Raw genomic sequence first — 26,530 nt, forward strand, 5'->3', positions numbered from 1 at the left:
GCTGAACTCCAAAAGAGGAGTTTCCTCATGATGCTCTCCAACACTAGAGCAAACTGCTATGAAGAAGAGATACCCATACCGACCTGGAATCCTAGATATTTGATGTGAGCACCCCTTTGAATCCATGTAAAACCAAAATTAGCCCCCCAATTTGAAGTGTCCTCATCAGTGATCCAAAAGCCATTGGATTTCTTCCAATTAATGTGAGCACGAGCTGTAATACAAAACAAATCCAAGGTTGCCTTGAAAGAAACGAGTGTTTGAGGAGTCGCATCGAAACAAACAACAGTGTCATCTGCCAACTCATAGTCTGTGAGTTTCTTGTTGTGTCTCAGGGGAAGCTTCAGCCCAAAAATATCTGCTTGTGATATGAGAAAATGCTCATAGCTTTAACCACAAAGAGAAAAATAAAAAAGGCGAGAGGACATCCCTAATGGACTGATCTAGAAATCTGAAATCTCACTATCCTGATTCCTTTGATAAGTACTTGGATGTGGGCTGATTTGTACAAAGAAGATAGCCCTCTAATCCATGCCTCTAAGAATCCAAAATGATGGCCGTTTTTGCTCTTCGACAGCAAAGACTAAGTTCCTGTTTGAGAATCTCTTGCCTTTTGGTACAAGTGCCTGAATGATAAAAGTCACTAATATCATAGAGGGTTGCTGTCACATGTGAAGGGTATGACACTCCGCCCTGCATATGAGAAACTGAAATCTGTTAAACTGCCTTGGTGAGGTACTCCTTTGCATATAAGGCATCTGGAATCTTGAGACTGGCAGAGCGATCTCTTCTATGAGGCTCGAAAACCATCAACACAACTAGAAAGTGGACTAAAGTAGAGACCCACGGGGAGCAATGCATATCAAACCACCTCTATCCAAAGCCCAATTGTCAACATAGAACCTGTTAATGCGTGCATGGATGGGCATCTGAGGTCTCTTGTACGACCATGAGAACTGGAGAGACTGTGACGGAGTGTAAAAAGCATCATCTAACCAAACATCTCTGCCACCACTGAACTGGAACAAAAAGGCATCCCAAGTTGCTCTCTCCAAGGAGTGAATACCTCCTTCCCTACCTCCCTCCTTGTCAGAAGGCAACTTCCCCATGTTGAAGTCACTTCCTATGACTCATGAATCTGCAACAGTGGAGGCCCAAGAAAGAAGTTCCTTCCAAAGAAGACATGGTTTCCTCGATTATTAGGGGCATAAAGATTGAGAAAACCAACCTTATGTCCCCCAATCAAAAGAATGATCCATTGAGTTTTGGAGGGAATAATGATACCATGTCCAATCACTAGGGGGAGGAAAGAATCTGAAATTGAAATGCATGTCTGACCCCTAGTACTCAAGGTAGGTGACCAAAAAGTGTGACTTGAAAGCAAATTACTTGACGTAGCACATCCAGCTTGTGCGCCTAAATGAAAATAATGTCAATGGAGCCCCTTGTAACACCTGGATGGAGCTGAGTACGGATAAGCTGCCTACGGTGGCGATGAAGTATACCACTGAGGCCTTGTATGTTCCAACTAACCGATGAGAGGAAGTAGCATGGAACGCCTTACTCGAGGTATACCACTAAGGCCTTCTATGTTTCAACTAACAATCCTCATCGGCGGGAGGAAGTAGCATGGAAAGCCTTACTTGACCTAGTGGCAGAAACAAACCTCTCGAGGGGGAAGACCTCTTGCTCTAAGAATGAGAGAGAGAACCTAGCGGAGGAAAATCTACGGGTGAAAGAATCCGTCCACTTGAAGAGGAAGCCAACCTGGGATTGAAAGGAATACCAACCACTGCCTCACTAAAAGTGGAAGACATGAATTCCTTATTAGAAGTCGGCTAGATCTGCCGGGGCGGAAAAGGAATTCTTGAAGTTTAGACTTGGTGTCGGGATACGTAAAATGCTTGTAGTCAAAACTGGAGAGATGGTGGGTGCAACCCTTTCCCTTTGTCTAGGAGGGAAGGCGCGGATGAAGGAGGAGCCTGCTCGGAAGAACCATGACCATGAAGATCTGCAATAGGGTTAGGAGAGGAGCCGCAATCAAGACAGTGTCTGGAGCAGCCAACGGGAGACAATTGGAGCAATGGGAATCCGAGGCAATGCCAGAGGAGGAACACTCTGAGGGGGGGTAATTTGAGGAGGTCGTGGAGAAGCCATACTAGAAGTCTTTTTGGGCCTCTTTTTCTTTCTTGGGAAATCCCTAGCGAAATGCCCAAAGGTCCTATAGATCCTGCAGTGGTCCTGTTTGCCTGCAATCTCAGCTCTCTGCTGTAAAAAGGAACCATTAGGGCGCTGGAGCATGATATGATCATCGGATAGGTTAGGGTCATCAACGATAACCCTGACTCTAGAAACCCCATCCGATTTGACTGCCTTTGCTGTTGATGAGGGTAGATTAGAGAGGAGCGGGATCTCAACCAATCAAAGCAAGAAGCCAATGGTAGACCTGAGGAAGTTCGAGGAACCTGATGAAGAGTGGAGTACCGTGACTATCCTCTTCTACAGGGTCAAAACCTAGCTTAAAGGGAGACAAGAAGATTCTCCTATAACCCAATTGCAATGGGGAGGCTTTGAGCACTGTGCTCGCAGGCTTTGGAGAATCAAAGACCACTTGGAAGAAACCCCGTCCCAATAAACAAACATCTTTAAGGCAAGGGGAGAGGTCAGAGGGTAATGCCACAAGCATCCAATCTTTGGCTTGAGGTCTTGAGGGGTGAGAACCATAGGTGCAAGTAAAAAGTGTACGACTTTTTGAAGTTGCAGCAACTCATCTTTTGGAAATGTGCACGTTCTTGCGACCGGTGGAAGCGGATGAGGATTGACTGAATGCGCCATTTGTCAATCAGAGATGAAAGGTTGACTCAAACAGAAAAATTAGCTCAATCTCTCTCGAAGAGGCTAAGAAGAGAGCAAAGGAGGGAAAAAGGAAGACAGGAGGGCAGAGGGGGAGGAAGGGATGAGAAAGGAGGGTTGAAGAGGAGGGATAGGTGAGGGTAGGGATAGGAGAGGAGGTAGGGAGGAAGAGGGGGGCTGAGGCGGGAGAGGCTGAAGGGGGGGCTGGAGTAGAGGAGCAGGTCGAGGGAAGAAGGGGGGGGGGTGAGAGAGAGGAGAGGGAGGCGGGGGGGGGGTTGAGAGGGGTGGCGGGAGGTAGGGAGGAGGCGGGGGATAGAAGGGGGGGTAGGCGGAGGTAGGAAGGGGGAGGCGAGGGGATTGAGAGGAGGGCAAAGGGGTGGGCTGGGGAAGGAAGGGGGAAGGCGGGGAGAAGAAGGTGAAGTGGGGGGGGCAGGAAGAGAGGGAGGAAGGCAGGGGGCTGAGAGGAGAGGATGGGGGGCTGAGAGGGGAGGAGAGAGGGCTGAGAGGGGAGGAGAGGGGGTTGGGGAGGCTGAGGGGAGGGAGGGGGCTGAGGGAGGGGAGGGAGAGAGCTGAGGGAGACGGGGAGGAGCTGCAGCTTGGAATATTTCCACGGATCTCACCCACAATTTTGCTTTCTCTGTGATGACCATGACACTATGCCACCATCAGCTCAAACTTGTGAACAGAATTTGCCCTTTGGGGCAACATCTGAAGCCGATGTACCGGCTTTTGCATCCGATCATATTCTACCATATAAGCAAACAGATCAGAATGGAACACAGTATTGGATTGTGATTCTCAGCCTAGTATCCAGCAGTCTTGACGAGCTGTGATTCCCACAGCTAAGAGAACAAAGGGTTCTCTCCCAACTTGAGGGGAATGTATATGCAACGACCCCCCTTATGGATACATGGTTAGAACTCTTCGCACCCTAGTTTAACAGGACATTTCAATGATGAAATAAAATGCATCTGTGAGAATTGTTCAGTTTTGCAAAAAAATACTTCTATTAAGTATGAAAGAAAACCGCAGGAGCAAGCTCAATGCAGGAGTACCATGCCATGCATGAGAAAAACTAAAGCTTAGAAAGGGCTAGCAAATAACCAGGGTTGAGGCTGAAAATGCCATGTCAACCCTGAAGTAGAATCAAAGAAGAAAGGCGATCCACTCCATACTCTGAAAAAAATGTTCCTCCTAGCAGAGGCTGCTCTCGATGACCCCTGCATGCTCACCCAGATGGCCTTCAAGGTATGTATAGTATCAATCCATATATTGGCCAATGTCTGAGAGGGGTCAACCATCCAATGCCTTTGTACATCTGGCTCTCCAAATATATCATGCTGCAATACTAGCCAGAATCTCCCATGAAGTGTCTATAGAAGCATGCTCTGAAAGCATCCTAGAGAGAACATAACTCTACTACGTGTTGTCGAATAGAAAAAGCCCCATCTGAATCATGTCCCTTGAAGAAGACCTGAGGCCCTGTAAGAGATAGCCAAGCAATTGAGTCCCAAGTCATGAAGAAGGGTGATGTATGGAAAGTGCATAAGATCCTAGCAACACTCTTTCAGATTGTCCTCGCCTGTCTGCACTCCCAAGCACAATGCTGAACTGACTCAACTGCAGAATGGCAATGAGGACATGTAGGGTCAGCAGCCCGAAACCTGGACCTCCATAAGTTCACTGCAATCTCTCCGTGAATAGAAAGCCAAAAGAATAGACTGCTTTTTCTATTCCTGAGGATTTCCAGAGTCTCCTCCAAAAGTTTTTCCGCACATGTGTAGAAATATGAAAGCTATCCCAATGAGGAGATCTGGAGGGCCTCCAAGGTCTATAACTAAGCTGAAATCTTTTGGCATTTTGTAACGAAAGAAGGGGATGCTCTTCTCTCAGTGCCCTTCATCAATCCAATCCCACTCCCCAGGGTCCCATTGCAAGGACCTGATGGGGACACTCCATAGAGCCAAAGTCTCCCAGGGCCAAAAGAATAGGGTCGGGATCCAAGTACCACTTTGAATCTGTATCATGCTCCATATAGCCTGCAATCCTGACCGGTTTGAAGGGAACCCCTTGAAGGATATCATCTGAAGATATGTATAGCCTCCCTCCAGATTGAACATAAAAAACTAGGGCATCCTCATGTGCATTCTGCAAAGTAATAACTTGAAGAGGAATACCTGTCCTAGTGAAAGCACCCAACCAAGTGGAATGCGTAATAGGCATGTCATCTGTATCCATCCACTCCACATGTATGGCTGCATCAATCTGCTGAATCCTCTCTGTACTCCCTCTGAGATGACCAACCGATAAAACTCTTTGATCCTCTGGAAGCTTTCTGAAAGCTTTCCAAGACCCTGAAAGATCATAGTGGTAGGGAGAGAAGCAAGCTAACACTATGAATGGAAAGGAAAGATAACGAGCATAATGGAAATGAAATTGAAAGAAAATGAAAGCAATGGACAAGTACTCACATGATACCAAAGAGCTTGATGTTGACTGATATACTAGACAATAGACAAGTACAACACTATATAGTGTGCCACTAGACTCTAGAAAGTCACAATGTCTATGGGATATCTCCCAATATGACATATGGCATGTCTAGGACTCACTAGACTATAAAACCACTCCTAGACCACCTAGAACACTCATTTTAGATTCACTTTGGCTTCATATTCTAACAGACCCCACAGTGGAGGCAAGGCTCCTCTCCCATCTGGACCATTGGATATAATGCGAAGTGCCTAGTGGTTTGCCATGCTCATCAAGTATGTTTTCTTTCCACATAACGGGCTGGCTATCAATTTCTTCGCAAGAGAAAGGAGTAACTCTCCGAAGTGTACCTCTGAAGCTGTCCCAAGCTTTCAGAATGGCAGCCTTAAGAGGTGAAGAAGGAGGTTTGATCAGAGAAAGCAGTAGTGCTGGATCCTTTCCTTTTTTTCTTGTGCTTCTTGGATGCGCTTTTCTCTGTCCTTCCTTGACAGCTTTCTTTGTTGCTTGGAGGCATTCTTCTCTGACTTCTTAGGCGTGATGATCTTGGTCTTCCCTTAGCTCTTGGACTTGTGGTATGTAGGCAAAGAGGTTTTTGGACTGCTGATTTTGCATTTGCATCATGGTGGCTTGTGGCTTTGTTGGTGTTATTGTTGGTGGCAAGGCTCTTGTGTTGAAGCCGCCTCTTCTTCCATGCTGAGCTTTGAAGGTTCTCTAGAACTCACGGTCGATTTGCAAGAGCATGTCTGTATCGTAAGCTAGATTGCCTTTCTAGAACTGTGCCTCACACTCTTAGGAAAAATACGAAGGTTTGATACCAATGTAGTAGGTGAGATGACTAACTCCCTCTTTCAATTGACTAGGTGAGATGACTTTAGAACATCAAAAGTCTGAATTTGTACAATTGGATATATTCTAGTCTTGCAAAGGTATATAGTAGGTGAGATGACTAACTCCCTCTTTCTCTATCCTATTATCTTCTACGAGCGGAATGCATGCACTATAAATAGGAAAAAGACACACAATACTCATGTGCTTTGATACGAGTGTGTGAGAATGAGGTGGGATTGGGTTGCAATAGCCCCTTTTTAAAGAGAGTATTTAATGTTATGATATGATTCTTGATAATCATGGCAAATCCTAGATGTTTTTGGTCACATGCATTGGTACAGTTGGGAGAGAGGCCCTACTTCCTCTGTGGGCTCTTGCAAGGCTTTCAGAATCCTTCTGTAGAAATGCAGTTATTAGATGGTTGACTACCTCAAAGGAAGTGGAAGGAGGATTTAGCAGTTTGATGCAGCTTTACCCTTGGACTCTGTCCTTACAGATTAGAGACAGGGCTGTGTTATATGGATGGGGACTTTTTCGAGGACATGCATCCAGTTCATTGGTCTTCGGGGAGATATAGATGAGGATGCCTTGGTCTTTGGTGTGTACTCTGGAAGAAAGCTATCTAGGTCCATGGATGAGGATATCGTTGTGGATGCTTTTTTCGGCCAGTTAGGATTAAGGGGCATGTGGAGCAGTGCTTTTTGGCTTAAGGATTGGTTTTAACTCCATCCGGAGGACATCCCCTTGGTCTCATGGAGGATTGAGCTTTATGGGGGTACCCCTTAAAGTACTTGCAGTGGGCATTGGAGAATGGGAGTGGGTCGGTGCAGGAAATAATGAGAAGTGCCTTCCTTTCTTCCACTACATTGTTAGTAATGCCAAGAGGTTTCAGCTCATTGTTAGGGGTTGGAAGCTCTCTAGTGTCTCTCACTAGGAGGATTTTCACTTGTATGCAGATTTGCAGAAATTGTTTTCTTAGACAGGTACCAACAAGATGTGAAGTAAATATTGGAGGGATAAACATAGTGGTTAAGAAAAAACTTAATCTTGGCTAGCATTGGTTGAAGACCTTGCCACTTTTTGATTTTATTTTTAATCCTTTGAGGGACCCATTCTCATAGAGCGATGTAATCCCATTGAAGTACCTAGAAGTCTAAAATTTTCCATTTCTTGAGCATCCTTCCCCTTTTCCACTAGGAGATTTGGAGGTTTATTTTAAGTCCCAAAAATCTAATCTTGAGGCTGAGTAGAACGCTTCCACACGGAGCATGGTGTTACCAGTAGACACCGGATTATTGTGAGGCATGATATTATTTTTGTCGATAAATTGTCAGCAAACAATTTGTCTCTCATTGCCAATCTTTATGCCTTTGATAAGCTGTCGATCCACCTTGTCCTAAATAAGCCAACCTAGTGCATCAACAACTGTATCAAACAAGGGGGAAAGAGGGCAACCTTGCCTGATGGATCTCTTCGGTGCAAAGGGGTACGAGATGAGCCCATTTACTGAACCTTTGCAGATAATAGCCTTGACAAGTAGCACTTTTGCAAACTTTTGAAACTTGCGTTCTAATCCTATATCCTGCAAGGAGTTAATACTGAACCCCCAATCCAATTTATCATAGGCTCATAGGCTTTATCATAATCCACTTTTAAATAACTAATGTTATGCACTTCCTATTTTGCCAGTTCCAAATCGTTCCCATAAACCTCCCTCTGATAAACCCTTTTTGTTCCTCTCTAATCCATACTTGCTAGAGTCCCAACGCCACAGCCTTAGCAAAAATCTTATAGCACGTGTTAAGCATGGTCAATGGCCTCCAATTTTTCAGCTTGAGCTTGGAACCCCCTTTAGGGATTAGATTTATCATACCTATGTTAATTTCCTTGTCTAAGAACTCTCGGTTTAAAGGCTCATTCCGAAAATTGAGCAATCTGGGGATGTTTCATGCCTTATTAGAATTCCTCCTCCCTCCTCCCTCCAGAGGGATGAGGCAACGATGAGGAGAGATGCAGCTAGAGATGCAAGAACCACACATGATGTAGAGACGGACCAGGTACGCATGATGGAGGTTCAACCTGTCACAGATATATTTGGGACGGATCGCTCGATCAGAGGTGTCACTATTGACATGGCCCGTTGGATACAGAGATCACGGAGAACATGCCCCTCACCGCCAAGAGAGACAACCCGAGGACGGACGGACACAAATACAAGAGATTTCTCCAGCTCATTTGAGAGCCATTATGTATTTTGACTCTGAGCTTGAGTACTAGTTTTGTTTTCTTGTATTTTGGGTTTGGTTTAGCTTAGTACTCAGCAAAGGGCCTTAGCGATCCCTCTGCTTCAGCCCACAGTGGCTTGTATGGGTTATCTTTGTGATAGTATTTTGTCTCATAGGCCCTCGAGGCCTCAGGAAGACAGTAATACATCTTTCTTTCTTTCTTTCTCTCTTTAGTCATTGTTCTTTCGTTTGTGTTTAAAAAAGATTTAATTTATAAGAGTGTATATCTTCTAATCTTATGAAGGTATAAATATAACATAGTGTTAATTCAGCCATTTAATGAGCTAGTGCATGCTTATCTTCATCTCATTGCAGTCGATCTCATTGCATCATCAACATTTCTATCTCTGAAGGTCTGTCAAAGAAAGAAGGTGATATGATGCTCAATTCAAAACAAGTAACTTTGACAATTGCTGATTTGGCTGGATTTGAAAGTGTAAAGAAGACAGGAAATCAGGTTAGCGTTGCTTTGTTCAATCTCAATGGCAAAAACACAAATGTTCTCCAAAGGTTATAATTTGTTGCTTAGCTACTTTCACGTTTAGACTTTTGGTCAATACCATATTTGGGTTTTACTTGGTTCTTTTTGCAATTTTAGAGTTAGAATACTAAAGCAAGGATGATTGACTAGGAATGCTTATGTTTGCAAGCATGTGCAAATGAGAGAGAAGTAGAAGTAGAAGTAGAGTCTATTAATGTCCTCGGGGGCCCAAAAATGAGAGAGAGAGAGAGAGAGAGAGAGAAAGAAAGAAAGAAAGAAAGTTTATTAAAGTCTTCGGGAGACTGTGAAGGTCTATGAGACTAAAGATAACTGATACAATGAGCATAACGGTGGCGGGGGCCAGCCAACCGTTTCTGCAAAAAAAGAGGTTATGAAGGACGTTGTGTCTAGTCCTGATACAAAAAATATGTGTCTACCTCCAGATGATACAAAAAAGAAGGGGGGGGCACCAAAAATGGGGCAGAGGGGGGAGATACAATATATATGTGCAGGTGGTGATCGTCAGAGACCAATCATAGAGGGGCCGTCAAATGGGAGGCCGGAAAAAACCCTGCGATAGATGATTGGCCTCTGACGTCACGCGGCCTAGTCGAGCTCGGGGTCGTCGGGGGCGGCGGGTGGCCCTGTGGATGAGGGCAACGGTAACCCCGGTGGGGCGGGCAGAGAGCAGAGACGAGATGTCATGGACCCGGATGTGTGAGTCTGTCCGCTGGCGCAACTGTCTTGGCTCTGGCTCTCTCTCACATCCGCGTCGTCGGCTAGACTGAGGAGAGGTATCCTGTGACTGGAAGAAATAAGTGATGGGCCGCTGGGTGTCCTCACGCTGTGTGTGCTGCGCGTGTCGCCGTGCTCGGAGAGAGGTATCTCGGTGGCGAGTCATCTCATGTAAGAAAGTGGCTAGGCATCGCTGATCCGGGAGCTGCAGCATGTGTGGGAGGGAGCCGCCGTCGCGGAAGAGGCAGTGGTATCGGCCTCGAATGGCATAATAGATAGGACATCTGAAAGCAAAGTGCTCCTCCGACTCGATCTCTTGCAAGTCGCAAAGTGGGCAAAGGCGCCCCTCTCGTGGGATACCCTCTGCGCGTCTGCTCTCGATCCGTAATCGGTGTGACGAAACCCTAAACTGACCGAGGGAGATCCGGAGCGCATGTGGTAGATGAAGCTGCGTGTAACCCGGAGGTGTGATGAAGCCCTCCTGTGAGATCTGGAGGTAGTGTCGGCGGTAGAAGTCGAGCTTCACAGGAAGCTCGGGGTGAAGAAACCATGTCTGCTAGGTGTGGAGCTGGAGCAGATCCGCTCGAATGAGCCGGTTGACCTCCTGGTCAGTGGGGGAGAGGGGAGATGGTGGAGCGTCGAGGTTGTACTGAAAAGGAGGCAACCGGTCTAAGTCGAGGCCCAGTCGGTGAACCAACTGGAAAGACGACTATACCAGCATCGCTGGTCCCCATCAACGGATAAGGCCATAGAGGAGGATAGGGCTAGCCAAGGTAGGCGGAGGTGACCGTCGGAGGAGCTGAAATCCCTGACTCTGTGTAGATAAGTGATAGCCTGGAAAGCTGCATCGAACTGTAGGGGTGAGTCGCCGAACTCTGCTAGAATGATCTGGTGTGGTACCGATGGTTTGCTACGGATCATCCGAGCAAACATCAGTATCTGTAGGTGCTCGCCACTCTGTGTCTGAGAGGTCGGCTCCCCACCACGGGCTACCGTACATGCTTGCTGGGCGGACCAAAGAATAAAAAAGGAGAGACTTGGTCCGTGGGTCCTGGAAGTGGGAGTGGTAGCATTGTCGCTCGAGCCTGGCAAGAGCGGCGTAGCCCCGGCTGATCCTGGCCTGCATGGTTGGGCGCATCGTGAAGATCGGGCCTGAGAAGACAACGCCCAAGTATGTGTAAGAGTCAACTATCTCAACAGGGTTGCCGGCGAAGAGGAACTGCTCTCGGTGCATAGCGGGTCTGGAAGTGTTGAAGATCATCACCTTGGTTTTCCCAAGGTTGACCTTCAAGTCATGTGTATCACAGAAGACCTGAAGTCCATCCAAGTGTCGTTGAAAACCAGTAGCAGAAGAGGATAGTAGTACTACATTGTCTGCGTATAGGAGAATCTGGATGACAGCCTCCGCAAGACAGCAGCCTGCACCTCCGAGTGTCCTGATGGTGGTCTCGAGCTCGTCGATGTAGAGGTCAAATAGAGTCGGTGACAAGGGACATCCTTGTTTGACTCCGATGGTGCTCGTGATCTCTGGGGTCCAGCTGGTGCCAATCGTGATCTGGCCCGTCACCCGCTCATAGAGAGCTACTACTGCCCAGATAACCTCCGAGTCGTAGCCTAACTCCTGCAGGCGTCTGACGAGTCGGGCGAGCGGCGCGGGGAACGGTGTCGAATGCCCACAAAGCAACAATATACTCTCTGTCTCCTGTGTCTGGCCTCCTCAATGATCCCTCTAAGTGTAAAAATGTGATCGTAAGTCGAGTGATCCGCGGCCTGTCCGGATGCCCTGAGCCCCTATACCTCTGCGCGAGCACTGACCTCGCCATCTAACACTGATGCATAGATCTTGGACATAACATGTCCAATCATGATGGTCCTGTAATTCCCTGGATCCATGGGATCTCCTGCTTTGTGGATGGGTGTGATAGTGTTCAGGGTCCAGGCTCTAGGAAACCCGTGGCAGACAGCTTCATTGAACAGCGTTGCCAGGATGGGGGCTAGAGTTTTGATGCCATAGGCAACAAACTCTGTGCATAGGCCCTCATGGGCCGTTGTGAAGCTTAAGCGCTGCGTGGGTGACTCCCTGGGTTGTGAAGAGGGTGCAAGAAGTGGGGCGGGGGGTGGCTGAGAGATCGGGAGGAGGCTGATCAGGGATATCATAGAGTGTACGTGTGTAGGAGTGCCAGAGGGAAGTGTCTGTGAGGGGGGAGGGGGATCGGCGTTCTAGGAATTTCCTCCAGAAATCCTTGGAGTTGCTACTAAACAGAATGTTCAGTAGCGTATCCTCATTCTGGCGCAGGAAGGCTAGCTTCTTGCGACGGACTAGTCGAGGATAATCCCTGGTGAGATGTGGGTTGGCCCTAGCGTTTCGCTGGGTCGTGAGTCGGAGTGTGCGGCGTAATGCCTTACACTCGTCATCATACCAGCTATTGCAAGGGGTGGAGGGCGGGTGGACCGAGTAGTGGAAGGAAAAATGTGGCGGGCTGCATTGTGAAGGGAGTGGGTGATAAGGGCGGCTCGGTGATCTAGAGAGGGTATGGTGTCTATGTGTCTGAGGAGGGAGGCTAGGTGGACTGAGTAATCAGGTGAGAGGTTATGATCAAAGTGTATATCATGATAGGTAGTGTAGTGCGGGGTGTGGCTGGGAGGGGCTCGAGGCGCCAGGATATGAAAGAACAGGTAAGTGTGGTCGGCTCCTGGGGGTAAGGGTGCAGTACGGAAGTCAGTGATCTGTGGGGCTAAAGCAAGGGATCCCAAAATGTAGTCGACGACATTGGCTCCTCCGCCATGTGGGAAACATGTGAAACCAGAGGAGGCAGGCCACCGGTCTAGTCCATTGTAGATGACCAAATCATGTATACGTCCAAGGTCCAAAAGAGCCTGCCCATACGCAATAACGGGAGCGCGACTGTCGGCCAAGGAGCGGGGGAAGCCCGAGTCCTCTGTGTCCATCTTAGGTAATAGGACCGTGAGTGGAAGTCTAGGAGTGATGTCTGATGTGCACCTGTCCTTGTGTTGAAATCCCCAACTAGGAGGACCTCTCCGCGTCTGGAGAACTCCACAATGTTTGAGTAGAGATCTAAATGGGGGGACACCCCCATATCCTCACGTAGCATCCGTGCGAAATGTGACGTCTCAGGAGGAAAGTAGCAGACTGCAATAAAGAGGTCGCGTGTGGAGGGGCGTCGAAATCGGAGCCATAGGTAACGGGCATGGACATCCCGTCTAACCACGGATATCAAGCTCGTGAGTGCTGAACGAAAGAGTACTGCAACTCCGCCTGATGATCCTCGGACCTCCCCAGTATATCTGGTCTCCTCACGGAATACTGACTCCTAGGTATAGCCACTGACCGAGGGGAGAGGGCGCTCAGGGCTCTGATGTGTTTCTGTATAGAAAACGATGTCGTGTCCAGTGTTTGACTCTGAGAAGTTCCCAGGGTCAGACCATAGGGTACCATTACAGTTCCATATGGTGCATGCCAAGGGTACTGTGTGCTGAGAGAGAGAGAGAGAGAAAGAAAGAAAGAAAGAAAGTGTATTATTGTCCACTAGAGGCCAAAATGGGCCCATGGGACATCAAGAACTCTGCATACAAGATAGCACAAAATCAACGTGCCCCCAAGAAGAGGCATCATCGAATATGAGAGAGAGAGAGAGAGAGAGAGAGAGTTTTATTAACCTATATGAAAGACCTAAGGGTCCATGAGACTTAAAAAAACCGAGATCCAATGAAAGCTAAGGGTAGGGCCACTAAATGGGCACTCATGCCCAAGGCCGATGTTTGTGACAAGATGCTGTTTATGCTCCTGCAATGCCACTATGTCAGGCGCTAATTCATTGAGATAGCCCCAAACAAGTTTCAACAAAGTGTCCAGCATACATATGCTGTTTATGCTCTTGCAATGCCACTATGTCAGGCGCTAATTGATTGAGATAGCCCCAAACAAGTTTCCATTTCTTGGGATCACATAAACCTTGTACATAAAACATTTTATATGTGACAACATATTTACAAAGTATGTGCAACTGAGAACCAAAAGTATCAAGTCTGCATTTCAAACCTTGTACATCAAACATTTATATGTGACAACATATTTACAAAGTATGTACGACTGAGAACCAAAAGTATCAAGTCAGCATTTCAATCTCAGGATCGGCCTCCGACCCTGAGAAGATACAAGTGTCTGTGGAGAAGACAAAAGACCTGTAATTTCCTCTTTAGGGAAGAGGGTGCGACTTGTTGTCACAGCAGCCCAAGTAATACCAATTCCTGAATTTTCTTCAGGAGTTTGACCATTTGAAAATGAACCATTCCATGTACTAGGAGGGAGAGGTCTTTGTGCTATCACAGTTTTTCTTGGACTCTGCCAAGCTTGTTGCAAAGTTTTTTCCTTTACTTTCCAATGAGAAGTAGAAGGCATCGAAGAAGAGGCATTTCCATTTGACACAACTGGAGCTTTTCCCTTATCTTGGACTCCAATAGAAGGCTTCTTTAGCTTCTTTCTAACCACAGAAGAACCAGGAGAATCCTTAGGATGCATTTGAACATGCATAGCATCTGGAGGCATTTTGTGTAAAACCAGAGGGCATTGCGAAGCCATGTGCCCAAACTACTTGCATTCAAAATAAGCTCCCGCAAATAATCCCCATTTAAGCTTATAAATGTAGGAACAAAGTGGAGACAGGTTGTGAACACAAGTGAGCAAGAGTGCACACACAAGAAAGCTCCAATAGAAATGTTCAAATGAAACAATACAAGTACTTGGTATATTTAGTACCCAAGTACTACTGGTCAACCATAGGGTTGAATTTATGCCTATAACACCATATCTTTGTAATCTCTTACAAATCCCCCCTCAAAGATATGGCTGAAAGTACCCTGGAAACATCTCAAGTGTACCCTGCAGTACCTAAAGTACCATGGTTGCACAAATTCATCCAGATGGATATGCAACCTATGGGAGTACATGAAAACAATGTCATTGTGAATCACTTCACAACCCCCCTTGACATTGTGAGAATGTCTCTGATCCCCAGGCCATGTCGATGTTGTAAGAAAAGATCTGTTGACCAAGCTTTGGCGAAGATATCCGCCACCTTGTCCTCAGATGGACAATAGATGAGATCAGTGAAGCCATCAGAAATACAATCTCATACATAATGATAATGATTTTCAATGTGTTTCATGCGAGCATGAAAGACAGGGTTGTTAACTATGGCAATGCAACTCTGGCTGTCATAGAAGATAGAGTTTGCTTCACCATCCTGTGCATGATGCAAGTCATGCAAAAGCTTCCTTAACCACATTAACTCCGTAGTGGCTAAATTTGCAGCTTTGTACTCTACTTCACTGGAGGAAAGAGAGACTCGTTCTTGCTTCTTACCGAGCCATGAGATACAGGCTGAACCCAATGAGAAGCAATAGCCAGTAGTGGACTGTCTGTCGTCAATGTCCCCTGACCAATTTGAGTCGGTGAAACACTCAGCTTTAGATCACAATCTGAAGCATAATGCAAGCCAAGAGAGAGAGTGCCATGGACATATCTGAGAACCCTCTTTGCTGCATTCCAATGTGTGATCGTGGGATGGCTCAAAAGCCTTGTGGCGTAGGCAATATCAGGCCTTGTGGAGCATAGATATATCAAATTGCCAACCAACTGCTTGTACAAAGTGCCATCAAACTTTTCAGTGGCATTATGCTCAATCAGCTTGAGTCCCTTTCCGAATGGAGTAGCCACATGCTTACAGCTCTCCATCTTAAATTTTTGCAACAACTCCTTCGAATACTTTATCTGTGACATAGAAATCCCATCATGGGTCTGCCAAAACTCAATGCCAAGACAATAATGCAATAGGCCCAAATCTGTCATGTCAAAGTTGTGACATAAAGTGGACTGCACTGCTGTAATTTGCTGCAAATCACTGCCAGTGACTATGATGTCATCCACATATAGTACCAACATGACCAATTCTGATTTTTGCTGCAGAACATACAGATTTGAGTATTTACGAAGCCCTGTAACATCAAAAACTGATGTATCTTCTGATACCACACACGAGGTGCTTGCTTCAGCCCATATAGAGCTTTCCTGAGCTTGCATACCTTGTGCTCTTGTCCCTTCACCTCAAAACCTTGGGGCTGATGTGCATAGACCTCTTTAAGATCTCCATTGAGGAAAGCGGTCTTGACATCCATCTGGTACACTGACCAACCATAAAACGCAGCAAGAGAGATGACAGAATGAATGGTGGTCATCTTGGTGACTGGATCAAAAGTCTCCTCATAATCTATCCCCTCTGGTGCATACCCCTTGGTAACCAAACGGGCTTTGTATTTCTCAACTGTGCCATGTGAATGGTATTTCACCTTATAAATCCATTTCGTGCCAACCACATTTTTCCCAATGGGCGCATCAACCAAGTCCCATGTGGCATTCTTCTCAATGGATTTAACCTCAGCTTCCATAGCTTTCTGCCATGCCGGATTATGCTGAGCATCCTTGAAACTCTGAGGCTCATTTTCAGCTTCCATCACTGAGGTCATCAAAGCAAAATTGACCTTTTTCTGATTTTTCTGAGTGTTGGCCCTGGTTTTCTCCAAAATAGGCTGATCCTTAGCATCTTGAATGGTCAACCTTGCCCAACGTCGTGGAATAGATTTCTCTGCTGTACCACTTGGGGCTGCATCAACATCTTTAGTGGCCTCATGATGTTGATAATGTTTCCAAACATGAGGCTGTCTATTCTCAATAATTGGCTACAAATCTGAAACATTTGAGGGAGAACCATCTTCAACATGTGGCAAGCCATCTGAACTATGAGAGGTAGAAGGGGAAGCATGAAGAGACTCCATGTGATCATCATCCTCAAACTGGATGATGTCCAATGGGGTGTCATCGTATGGTGGCAAGTCTGCACTAGCGGGCTGCATACACTCATTCTCAACAAAGAGAACATCTTAGCTGATTATTACCTTGTTGGTAGCGGATTATAAAGCCTAAATCCCCTGCTTTCAGTGCTATACCCCACGAAAATGCATTTGACACTCTTGTATCATCAAGCTTTGTCCGATGTGCATCTGGAACCAAAGCATATGCCACTGAGCCAAAAACTCTGAAATGACTAACCTTTGGCTTAAAGCCATACAAAGCCTCAAATGAAGTCACATTAACCAAAGCTTTGGTAGGGCATCTGTTCTCAATGTAAGTGGCTGTCACAATTGCTTCTCCCCAAAAAGCCTTTGAGACTCTTCAATTTTAGCATGCATCTCGTCATCTCCATGAGAGTACGATTCTTCTTCTTAGAGAGTGGATTATGCTGTGGTGTGTAAGGGCATGTCAAGTGATGTTTAATCCCATGCTGCTTCAAAAATCCCTCGAACGCATGTCACATGTAGTCTGCACCTCTATCTGAGTTGAGTGTTGCAATTCTAGAATTGGTTTGGTTCTCAGCCATAGCTTTGAACTCGTGAAACCAATAGAACACCTCAGATTTTTTCTTTATGAGAAAAATTAAAGATCATAGTGGTAGGGAGAGAAGCAAGCTAACACTAGGAATGGAAAGGAAAGATAACAAGCATAATGGAAATGAAATGGAAAGGAAATGAAAGCAATGGACAAGTACTCACATGATACCAAAGAGCTTCATGTTGACTGATGTAATAGACAATAGACAAGTACAACAATGTATAGTGTGACACTAGACTCTAGAAAGCCATAGTGTATATGGGATAACTCCCAATATGACACGTGGCATGTCTAGGACTCACTAGACTATAAAACACACCTAGAATACTCATTTTAGACTCAGTTTGGCTTCATATTCCGACACCCCCCCATAGAGGCAAGGTGAGAGACCATTGGAATGGAACCAAGAATAGAACATGACAATGACAGTCATCAAACTGTGCACCCCATGTAACTTAGAGGCTAAAATCTGAGCATGTTCAGAGGTTGATCAAAGCACTCTCATGGCTTGAGACTCAACATGCTCAGAGACTCACGTTATAGCATGGCTACATGACTAGTTCATAGGTCTAGGAATACACCAACATCTTGAAACTTGGCCAGGCCAGATATCAAAGCCAATACATATGGCTCCCACAGTACATCCCCCCTTGGCTTCATAGCAGGACATGTTAGGAAACCACACACCAAAATAGGAAAACCAATACATCTTTTTAGGAGGACTATCCAAGGCAGAGGACCTTTAGACTGAATGAAAGCTAAACACTCAATACATATCATTTTAGGGGGACTACCTAGGGCAGAGGACCCCAAAATACATCAAGTTGTAGGAATAATAAAAATAGATCTCTTTGAGTAAGAAGAAGAAGAAGAAGAAGAATATATTATCGTCCTCTGAAGACCAAAAATCGACCTATGGGACCTGAGCAATACAAAATCCTCGTACACAAAGACTCCTCCCTTGGAGGGGAGGGTATTAAGAGAAACTACCTTTATGTCTTAGGTGAGTTCCTGTGCTTGAAAAGCTTATAGACAAACGTTCCTAAAGCTGGGGGTGACCCGCTATGTAGCATATCAGCCAGTCTGTTATGTCCCTCGAGAAGAGAGCTAAATGCTTTCCGGATGTGAGTATAGTAAGGGCATATCATTACCATGTGTTCTTCAGTTTCTGCCATTCCCTGGTCACATATGAGTGCCCATTCCTGTGTGTCGATGAAGATGTTGATGAAGCACTACGTAGGAATGCCCCAATAAAGATGTCAGTGAAGTCCATGGGGCAACTACACGGAGCACTCACATGGTGACTCTCAAAATGCCAGTCGGAGATGCCAGTCGGAGAATAACCAGATCATCTCCTAAGGTAGGTGTGCAAGCCTGAATGCGTCCAAAAAAGAAATCCTTCCAAGGTTCCTGCCCAGGCATGAGTCCCCTCACCACCACCTTACAAAGCAATGCCCTGCACTGCAAGTCCGGGTCAATGATATTAAGTCCCCCTTCCCATGTAGGGAGAATAATGGTCTCCCAGGCCACCCTCGCTGCAACATCTACCGTGCCATCAAGTCCACTCCAAAGAAAATTCCTCACTGGTCTAATGAGCTGAGTGATGCAATCCCTAGACGGCACCAGCAAGAACACACAAACCAGGCGGTGGCCAAGAGAACCTGGTTCACTACCACAACTCTAGAGGCAAGGTCGAGTTTGGCTGAGCTCCAAAAAAGGAGCTTTTTCCTTATACTTTCTAATACTGGGGCAAACTGATGTGCTGGAGAGATGCTTAATCCTACCTGGCATCCCAAATACCTGACAGGAACACCCCTCTGAATCCAAGAAAAGCCAATGTCAACTCCCCAGCCTGGAGTGTCCTCATCACTGATCCAAAAGCCAAAGGATTTATGCCAATTGATGTGTGCCCCTGTAGCTGAGCAAAAAATATCCAAGGCTGTCCGGAAAGAATGAAGTGACTGCGAAGAGGCCTTAATAAAAATAGCAGTGTCATCAGCCAACTCATAGTCAAGAAGCTCCTGCTCCTGTCTCAAGGGCAATCTCAACCCATAAAGCTCAACCTGAGATCTAAGGAAGATACTCATAGGTTCTGCCACAAAGAGAAAGAGGAAGGGGGCTAAAGGGCATCCCTGATGAACTGATCTGGAAATCTGAAACCTGTCACCCCTTACCTCTCCAATCAAAACCTGGTTGTGGGCTGATTTGTAAAGGGAGGCCACCCCTCTAATCCATGCATCTGAAAATCTAAACCGTAGAAGAGTGCCCTCAAGAAAACCCCAATCTACTCTGTCATAGGCTTTCTCAAAGTCCAGGTGTAGAACTGCCAGCCTCTGCCCGCTCTGCATAGCCCACTTTGTGGCCTCCCAACAGGAAAATATATTATCAAATATGCTCCTGCCATGCACAAAGCCTGTCTGAGTATCATGGATAAGGTCTGGAAGAAGGGGCTGCAACCGGATGCTGATCGCCTTGGCCAGGATTTTGTACAGAGTGCCCAAAAGAGTGATGGGTCTCCAATGGGATACAAAATTCCTGTTGCCATCTTTCGGGATAAGGTGTATGAGTCCCTCGGTCAATGAGTTCGGCATCTCACCCTAGTCCCAAATGCCCTGTAGGGCTGAAGTAATATGATCACCTATCATATCCCAAAAGGCTGTAAAAAAAGGAGTAAGACCATCAGAACTAGGCATTTGCCCTTATGAAGGGCGGATAGAGCACTCTTGAATTCTGTGTTGGTAAAGCGTGCATCAAGGGAGCATATTATCTCTGGTGTGACCAACACAGGTAAACTCTGCCAAATCTCATCTCTAGCCACATTTCTGGCCTGTGTGTCAGGATCTGCGGAAAGAAGGGAGGCATAGAAAGCTGTCGCTAAGTGCATGACGGTATCCGGATGAGATTGCAAAACGCCGTCAGAGTCAATAAGCTGCCTGACACTCTCTCTACTATGTTTGGGACCAAGTGTAGAGAAAAAGTGTTTATTGACTCTCCCTCCCATCTGTATCCAAAAGGACTCCCGTGCATGGAAGGCATACTCTACTCTCTGATCAAGCAATGTCTGCAAGTGAGCCCTTGCCATAGCAAGGCGCTCCTGTACCCAAGCATCAGAAGGTCGTTTTTGCTCCTCCCTCTGCAAGGGTGCCAACCGCCGGTGGATATCAATGTCTTGCCTGAGTATCTAACCTCGCCGAGCACTAGCAACGGAGTGATAAAAGTCGCTGATACTGGCAAGTGCTGTGGCCACATGTGAGGGACTGGCCACCCCCCCTTGCATGTGAGAAACCCAGATCTCCAAGACTGCCTCTGTGAGGGTCTCATCCGTGTATAAGGCATCGGGGATCCTGATTCTGTGAGACCGTCCTCTCAGTGGAGGGGGTTATGGTACCGTGTCCAATGATCAGAGGGAGAAGAATCTGAAACTGATATGCATGTACCTCCTCTGGTTCCCAAGGCAGGAAGCCAAAAAGTCCGGCCTGAAAGCAGCTTACCTGACTCGGAGCAATCTTTGACATCCAGTTTGTGTTCTTGAAGAAAAAGCATGTCTAGGGAACCACCTGAAACACCTGGATGGAGTTGATTCCTGATCAGCTGTCTGCGACGGTGATGAGGGATGCCGCCCAGTATATTCCAACTGGCTATCCTCATCGACGGGAGGAAGCAGGTTGGAATACCTTACCTGACCTGGTGGCGGAAAAAGAACCCTCAACCGGAGTTGACCTCCTGCCATACACACGAGGTCCAAGGGGAGGAAAGTCCATAGGTGAGAGAGAGAAAGATCTCTCAAGAGGGATGCTGATAACTGGCTCTCCGAAAGTGGATGGTACAAAATCATCATCTGGGAGGTTAGAGAAGTTCTCTAGAGTGGAAATGGAGTTCCGCTTAGCCTGTCCTGGGGAGGGGGTGCGAAGGATTCCTACCGAAGCAAGGATATAATGTAAGACCCCCTTCTCTCTATCCACAGAAGGAGGCACCTGTACTGAGTCCTTATCAAGAAGTGCTGCGGATGAGGTGCCAACAACCTGGGCTGCTGAGGAAGGTACAGGCTGATCCTGGGGTGGAGTCAAACAAGGCTCCTGAACACTAGTTCCTCCCGAGGCTCCCAGGGCATAGGCTCCGAAGCGATGGATGTGTGATATGAAGTAGAGGGCTAACCGCGACCGGAACCCACCGTGGGCCAAAGGTGGTGCGGGGTGCAGGAGGGACTCGAGTAGCCCTTGGAGGTGGGGAGCCCGTGTCTGAGGTGGTGCCTGTGGAGCGGTAAGTCCTGCTCCTGCTCTGTGTCGTAAGCTAGTACAAGCTGGTTGCTTTCTGGGCCTCTTTTTCTTCTTTGGGCAATCTCAGGCAAAGTGCCCCGAGGATCTGCAAATCTTGCACTGGTCCTGCTGTCCTGCAACCTCAAATCTTTGGTGGAAGAAGGACCCATCGTGTCGTTGTAGCATGATGTGGTCATCTGAAATATTAGGGTCTTGGACAATGACCCTAACCCTGGGTACCCCATCCATCCTGACCGCCTCAGCAGCCGAAGAGGGCTCGCTAGGAAGAGGTGAAAACAGAAACTCCTTGCTTGTCTTCTTCAATTGGGTCAAAGCCCAGTTGAAAGGGAAACAAAAAAATCCTGTTGTAGCCTAGAAATAGAAACCCGGCCTATAGCAGGTCTCTCGTGACGTCCGGGGAATCTAGGCACACCTGAAAGAAAGCTCATCCCAACAAGCGAACATCCTTAAGCTGGGGGGCGAGCTCCTGGGGAAGTGCCGCAAGCATCCAATCTCTAGCTTGTGACCAGGAGGGGTGGGAGCCATGAATGCGTGCGAAGAGAGTCGTGGAACACTCATGCTCCAAATCCTTTCGCAACTGCTGTAGCTCGTCTTTTGGGAAAGTGATGGTTCTCGCGGCCAATGTGGGCAGTACGGATTGACTGAGTGGGAACCCATTCGTCAATCAAGGTGGAAAGGGTCGATTCAAACGCAAGGAAGATCTCCGTCCGCTTTCCGGAAGCCCAAGAGACCCCTAACGGAGAATAGGGTACTCCAGATGAGGGGAGAGGGTGGAAGGAAGGAGGGAGAGAGAGGATGAGTAGAGGAGGAATCAGCAAGGGGATAGGGGGGGCAGGAAGGAGGAGGGAGAGGAAAGGAGGGGGGAAAGTGGAGAGGAGGAGTGAAGGAGAGAGGGGGGGGGGGGGGAGGGGGGAACAGCAGGTAGGAGGGAGGAGGCAGCACGCAAGGGGAGGCCGCAGCAGCATGGGGGGGGCTGCAGCAGCGAGGGAGGGGAGCCGGGGGGGAGGCGGGGGGTAGGGGGGAGGGGAGGGAGGAGAAGCAAGGAGGGGAGGGAGGAGGCGGGGGGAGCAGCAGGTAGGAGGGAGGGGAGTGGAGAGGCTGCGCGCGGGGGGAAGGAGGCAGCGCGCAGGGGGGGGCTGCAGCAGCGAGGGAGGGGAGTCGGGGGAGGAGGCGAGGGGAGCAGCAGGTAGGAGGGAGGGGAGGGAAGGGGCTGCGCACGGGGGGGGAGGAGGCAGCGCGCAGGGGGGGCTGCAGCAGCGCGTGTGGGCTGCAGCAGCGAGGGAGGGGAGTCGGGGGGGAGGCAGGGGGAGCAGAAGGTAGAGGGGAGGGGAGGGAGGAGAAGCAAGGAGGGGAGGGAGGGGGCAGAAAGGAGGGGAGCAGGAAGGAGGGCAGCAGGAGCAGCGGGGAGCAGCCGTTGAATTTTAGTTTGAGATTAAGAAGGAATTTTCTGCATAAGCCTGGCTCACAAATGGTGTGCCTCCAGGAAATCAACACTATGCAAGCATCCCTGCGAAACTAAAGCAGCCATATGCATCAAAAATGGATGTGTAGCAATAGTAAAAAGAAGGGCACTAAGAGGACAGCCTGACGGATAGAGCGGCCTAGAGACCAAGAAGAAGAGAGGGCATCAGATAATAAACAAGAAGCTGTGCCATCTTCGTAAAGCCAATAAACAACATTTTGCATCTTAGGACCAAAGCCCAACCGCCTCATGACCTCTACAATAATATCCCATATGACAGTGTCAAAAGCTTTTTCAATATCCGCCTGCAGGTTAAGACATGTATATGTATATGTATGTATATATATATATATACACACTTTTTTTTGGGGGGTGAAATGCAGATAATGATATTAGCCAACACTGTCTCCAAGAAGGAGAGCAAAATCACACCGAACTGTAATACCTAGACTATCTAGTACAGTTCATATTATTCACAAAATCACACCTTTGTATATATTCCTGCAGTTATTATCAGTATATATAGAGAATGATACGTGTGTTGTAAAGGGTCTACATCCTTGTGAGTGAGATCCCTAAAGATTTTGCTGTATGTTAGGCCTTTACACAGTGATGATTGTGTTATTGTTCTCTTGGAGCTGCTGCCCGCAAGTTGGTGCCCGTATTCTGCCCATCATTCTCTTGGAGCTGAAGTTCTTTACAACCAAGATTTTTAGATTATTTCTATACGAGTGCAAGCGGAAAGATCAAAATCAAAGAGTGCTATTAATAAATTTTTGCTTCTGTAATGCAGGGAATTCGTCTCAGTGAAAGTAATTTCATCAATAACACATCAATGGTCTTTGGTCAATGCCTTCGAGTATGGCTCTTCTCCTATTGCTACGTTTTTGTGATTTTGTTTTGACCTTTTCACTTGCCATCTTCACTTTTTTTACCTCCAATTTTAGTGATATAAAGTAGACTATTAAATGTAACTATTGGGATGTGGTTTACTTTGCGGGTTGATTTTGCACCCTAAACGTACAGGCTCTGCTGGAACATCAAAAGAATCCAAGGAAGGCACTACAAAAGCACTTCCAATACTCCATGGTAGATCTCTTGGGCTTTTACTTTGTTCCATTCTTGCCTCAACATTTTTTCCTGAAGGAAATACTGATGATTACATGAGTGTAGCTTTGCTTACTAAGTTTGTCTTATTTTTGCTTTTCTTTTTTATGCTCAGCTTTGTTTGACATCTCATACAAATTCCGATATATTCCAGTCTTATCTTTCCTTTGTTCTTCGATATTTTTTTCTTGATACATACATGCATATATGTGTGTGTGGGTGCGTGTGTATGTGCGCATTGACAGCCTATATGACAGACTTTCTGTACATTTTTGCAGCTCACAAGATATATCAAACCATACATGGAAGCTAAAGGGAATATGACACTGGTAAGAAGCAAACCTTCATTTTCTAGCATAATGTTTTGTCTGGGTGCAGTATAGTTGTTTTTTTAACTTTCTTTTGTACACATCATCAGAGAAATGTATCACAAGTCACTGGAACAGGAATTATTGCAAGAATCATGGAATCATTATTGATAAAGGTGTATCCACATATTTCCTGTGCAAAAATTTGGTTGCATATCCTATGGTCGAAGCTTGTCATTAAAATCTAACTACTGTCTGCTGCAGGTAGTAAATGTGAGCCCATGTGACGAAGATTATCTGGATACAGCTTTTGTACTACGGCAGGCTGCTCCTTATTCAAACATTAAGTAATCAACATATCTGCCGGCTTTGGTCCCTCTTTTGACATGACCTGTGTTGCCCCTGTCTTGGTTTTGTCTACCTTCCTTCCTTCCCTTTTCCTGTTTCTTTTCTTCATATCCTCCTTGAAAAGAAGAGAGAAAGAAATGCGTTCTGCTGGGCATGTATTTATTCATGCTGGTTTTCCACTTGTACAGAATAGATCCCCTAATTTTATCAAGTCACTGTGACTTAACTTGGCAGAAAGCTTATTAAGGCATTTCACACTTGCAGGCTAAATGGTGTCCCTCTTCAAGATGTCGTCAATAATTCAAGGCAGAGAAGAAGGCGCTCATTGCCTGAAGACAGACAGCCCACGAACAAACGAAGAAAGGTATATATTTTGGAGAATCCGTAATGAAAAATTGGTTTTTTTTTTTGCAAAAAAGAGACTTCTATTAAGTATTAAAGAAAACCGTTAGAGCAAGCTCCATACGGGAATACGGGATACACCATGCAATGCATGAAAAGCTCAAGAGCCAAAAAGAAAGGATTGGGGCTGATAGTGCCATCTCAATCCGGTAGCAACCTCCGAGAAAAAGGGAGAACCCCTCCAAACTTGAAGAAATACAGTCCTCCTAGAAGAGGCTGCCCGTGAAGGGCTCTGCATGCTAGCCCATATGGCTATGAAAGTGTGAACCGTGTCACTCCAAATACCCGTGAACACCTGTGATGGGTGTACCTGGGTGTCATCCAAGGCCTCTGTGCATCTGGCTCTCCAAATGTGCCAAGAGGAAATGCTAGCCAAAATCTCCCAAGAGGTGTTCACTGAAACATGTGAAGCTCTGAAAGGAATATGTGGTACATCCTGAAGAGAGCAGGGCTCTATCTCCTGTCGGCGGATCGAGAGTGCCCAAGAAGAAGGCTCACCCTCATAAAACACGTGGGGCCCAGTAAGGGATAACCATGCGACCGAGCCCCAAGTCATGAAGAAAGGGGAAGTATGAAAAATGCTGAGTATCCGAGCAACTCCTTTCCAAACAATTCTCACTTGATTGCAGTCCCAAAGGCAATGTCGCACTGACTCCTCTGCAGAATGACAATGAGGGCAAGTGGGATCAGCCCCAAATAGTGATCTCCACAGGTTCACTGCAATTCCTCAATGAATAGAAAGCCAAAAGAAAAGAGTGATCTTTCTATTTCTGAGGGATTTTCAGAGCCTTCTCTAGAAATTCCTACGCAAATCTGCGGTGATGAAGAAGCTATCCCAATGGGGGGCTTTGGAGGGAATCCAACCTCTACTGCTCAGCTGAAATCTCCTGGCATTACCAACCGTGAAACGAAAGAAGGGAATCCCTCTCTCTCGATGCTCATGATCTATCCACTCCCACTCTCCTAGGTCCCACTGCAAGCATCTGATAGGTGCACCTTCATATAACCACAACCTCTAGGATCCCAGGGCCAAGAGCAGAGGGTCGGGCTCTAAGTACCACTGCAAACCCGCTCCATGGTCCACAAAACCAGCAATCCTGACAGGCTGAAAGGCAACCTCTAGAAGAATATCATCCGTGGATCTAGAGAGTATACCTCCATCCCCAACGTCAAAGACCAAAGCATCTTCCCCGAAACCTCGAAGAGCGATCACGTGTAGAGGAACTGCTGTCCTCGAAAAAGCTCCCATCCAAGTGGTGGAAGTAATAGGCACCTCAGCTGTCCATTCCACCGGGATGGCTGCATCTATCTGCTGAATCCTACGTGCTACCCATCTGAGGTAGACTCACGGACTGTAGTCTCTGGTCCTTAGGTAGCTTGATAAAAGCCTTCCAAGTGCCTACTGTGTAGGCGGGGCCTCTCTCCCATCCAGACCACTGCATATAATGGGAAGTGCCCAGAGGTCTGCCATGCTAATCAAGTATAC

General features: G+C 46.8%; 1 protein-coding gene across 1 annotated transcript in view; it reads left to right on the forward strand.

Annotated features, from left to right (window-relative positions):
- Window positions 1–26,530, forward strand: part of LOC147891206 (ATP binding microtubule motor family protein) — a 118,867-nt gene that overhangs the window by 5,578 nt on the left and 86,759 nt on the right. The window contains exons 5-10 of the mRNA XM_087389717.1: window positions 8,775–8,916; window positions 23,673–23,738; window positions 23,906–23,968; window positions 24,265–24,315; window positions 24,559–24,641; window positions 24,907–25,006. Of these exons, the coding sequence (XP_087245843.1) occupies window positions 8,775–8,916; window positions 23,673–23,738; window positions 23,906–23,968; window positions 24,265–24,315; window positions 24,559–24,641; window positions 24,907–25,006 (505 nt within the window). The remainder of the gene's footprint in view (window positions 1–8,774; window positions 8,917–23,672; window positions 23,739–23,905; window positions 23,969–24,264; window positions 24,316–24,558; window positions 24,642–24,906; window positions 25,007–26,530) is intronic.

Source organism: Dipteris shenzhenensis, chromosome 18 (assembly GCF_047967505.1).
Source record: "Dipteris shenzhenensis isolate YYH24624 ecotype China chromosome 18, Dip_SZ_1.0, whole genome shotgun sequence".
Taxonomy (NCBI): Eukaryota; Viridiplantae; Streptophyta; class Polypodiopsida; order Gleicheniales; family Dipteridaceae; genus Dipteris; species Dipteris shenzhenensis.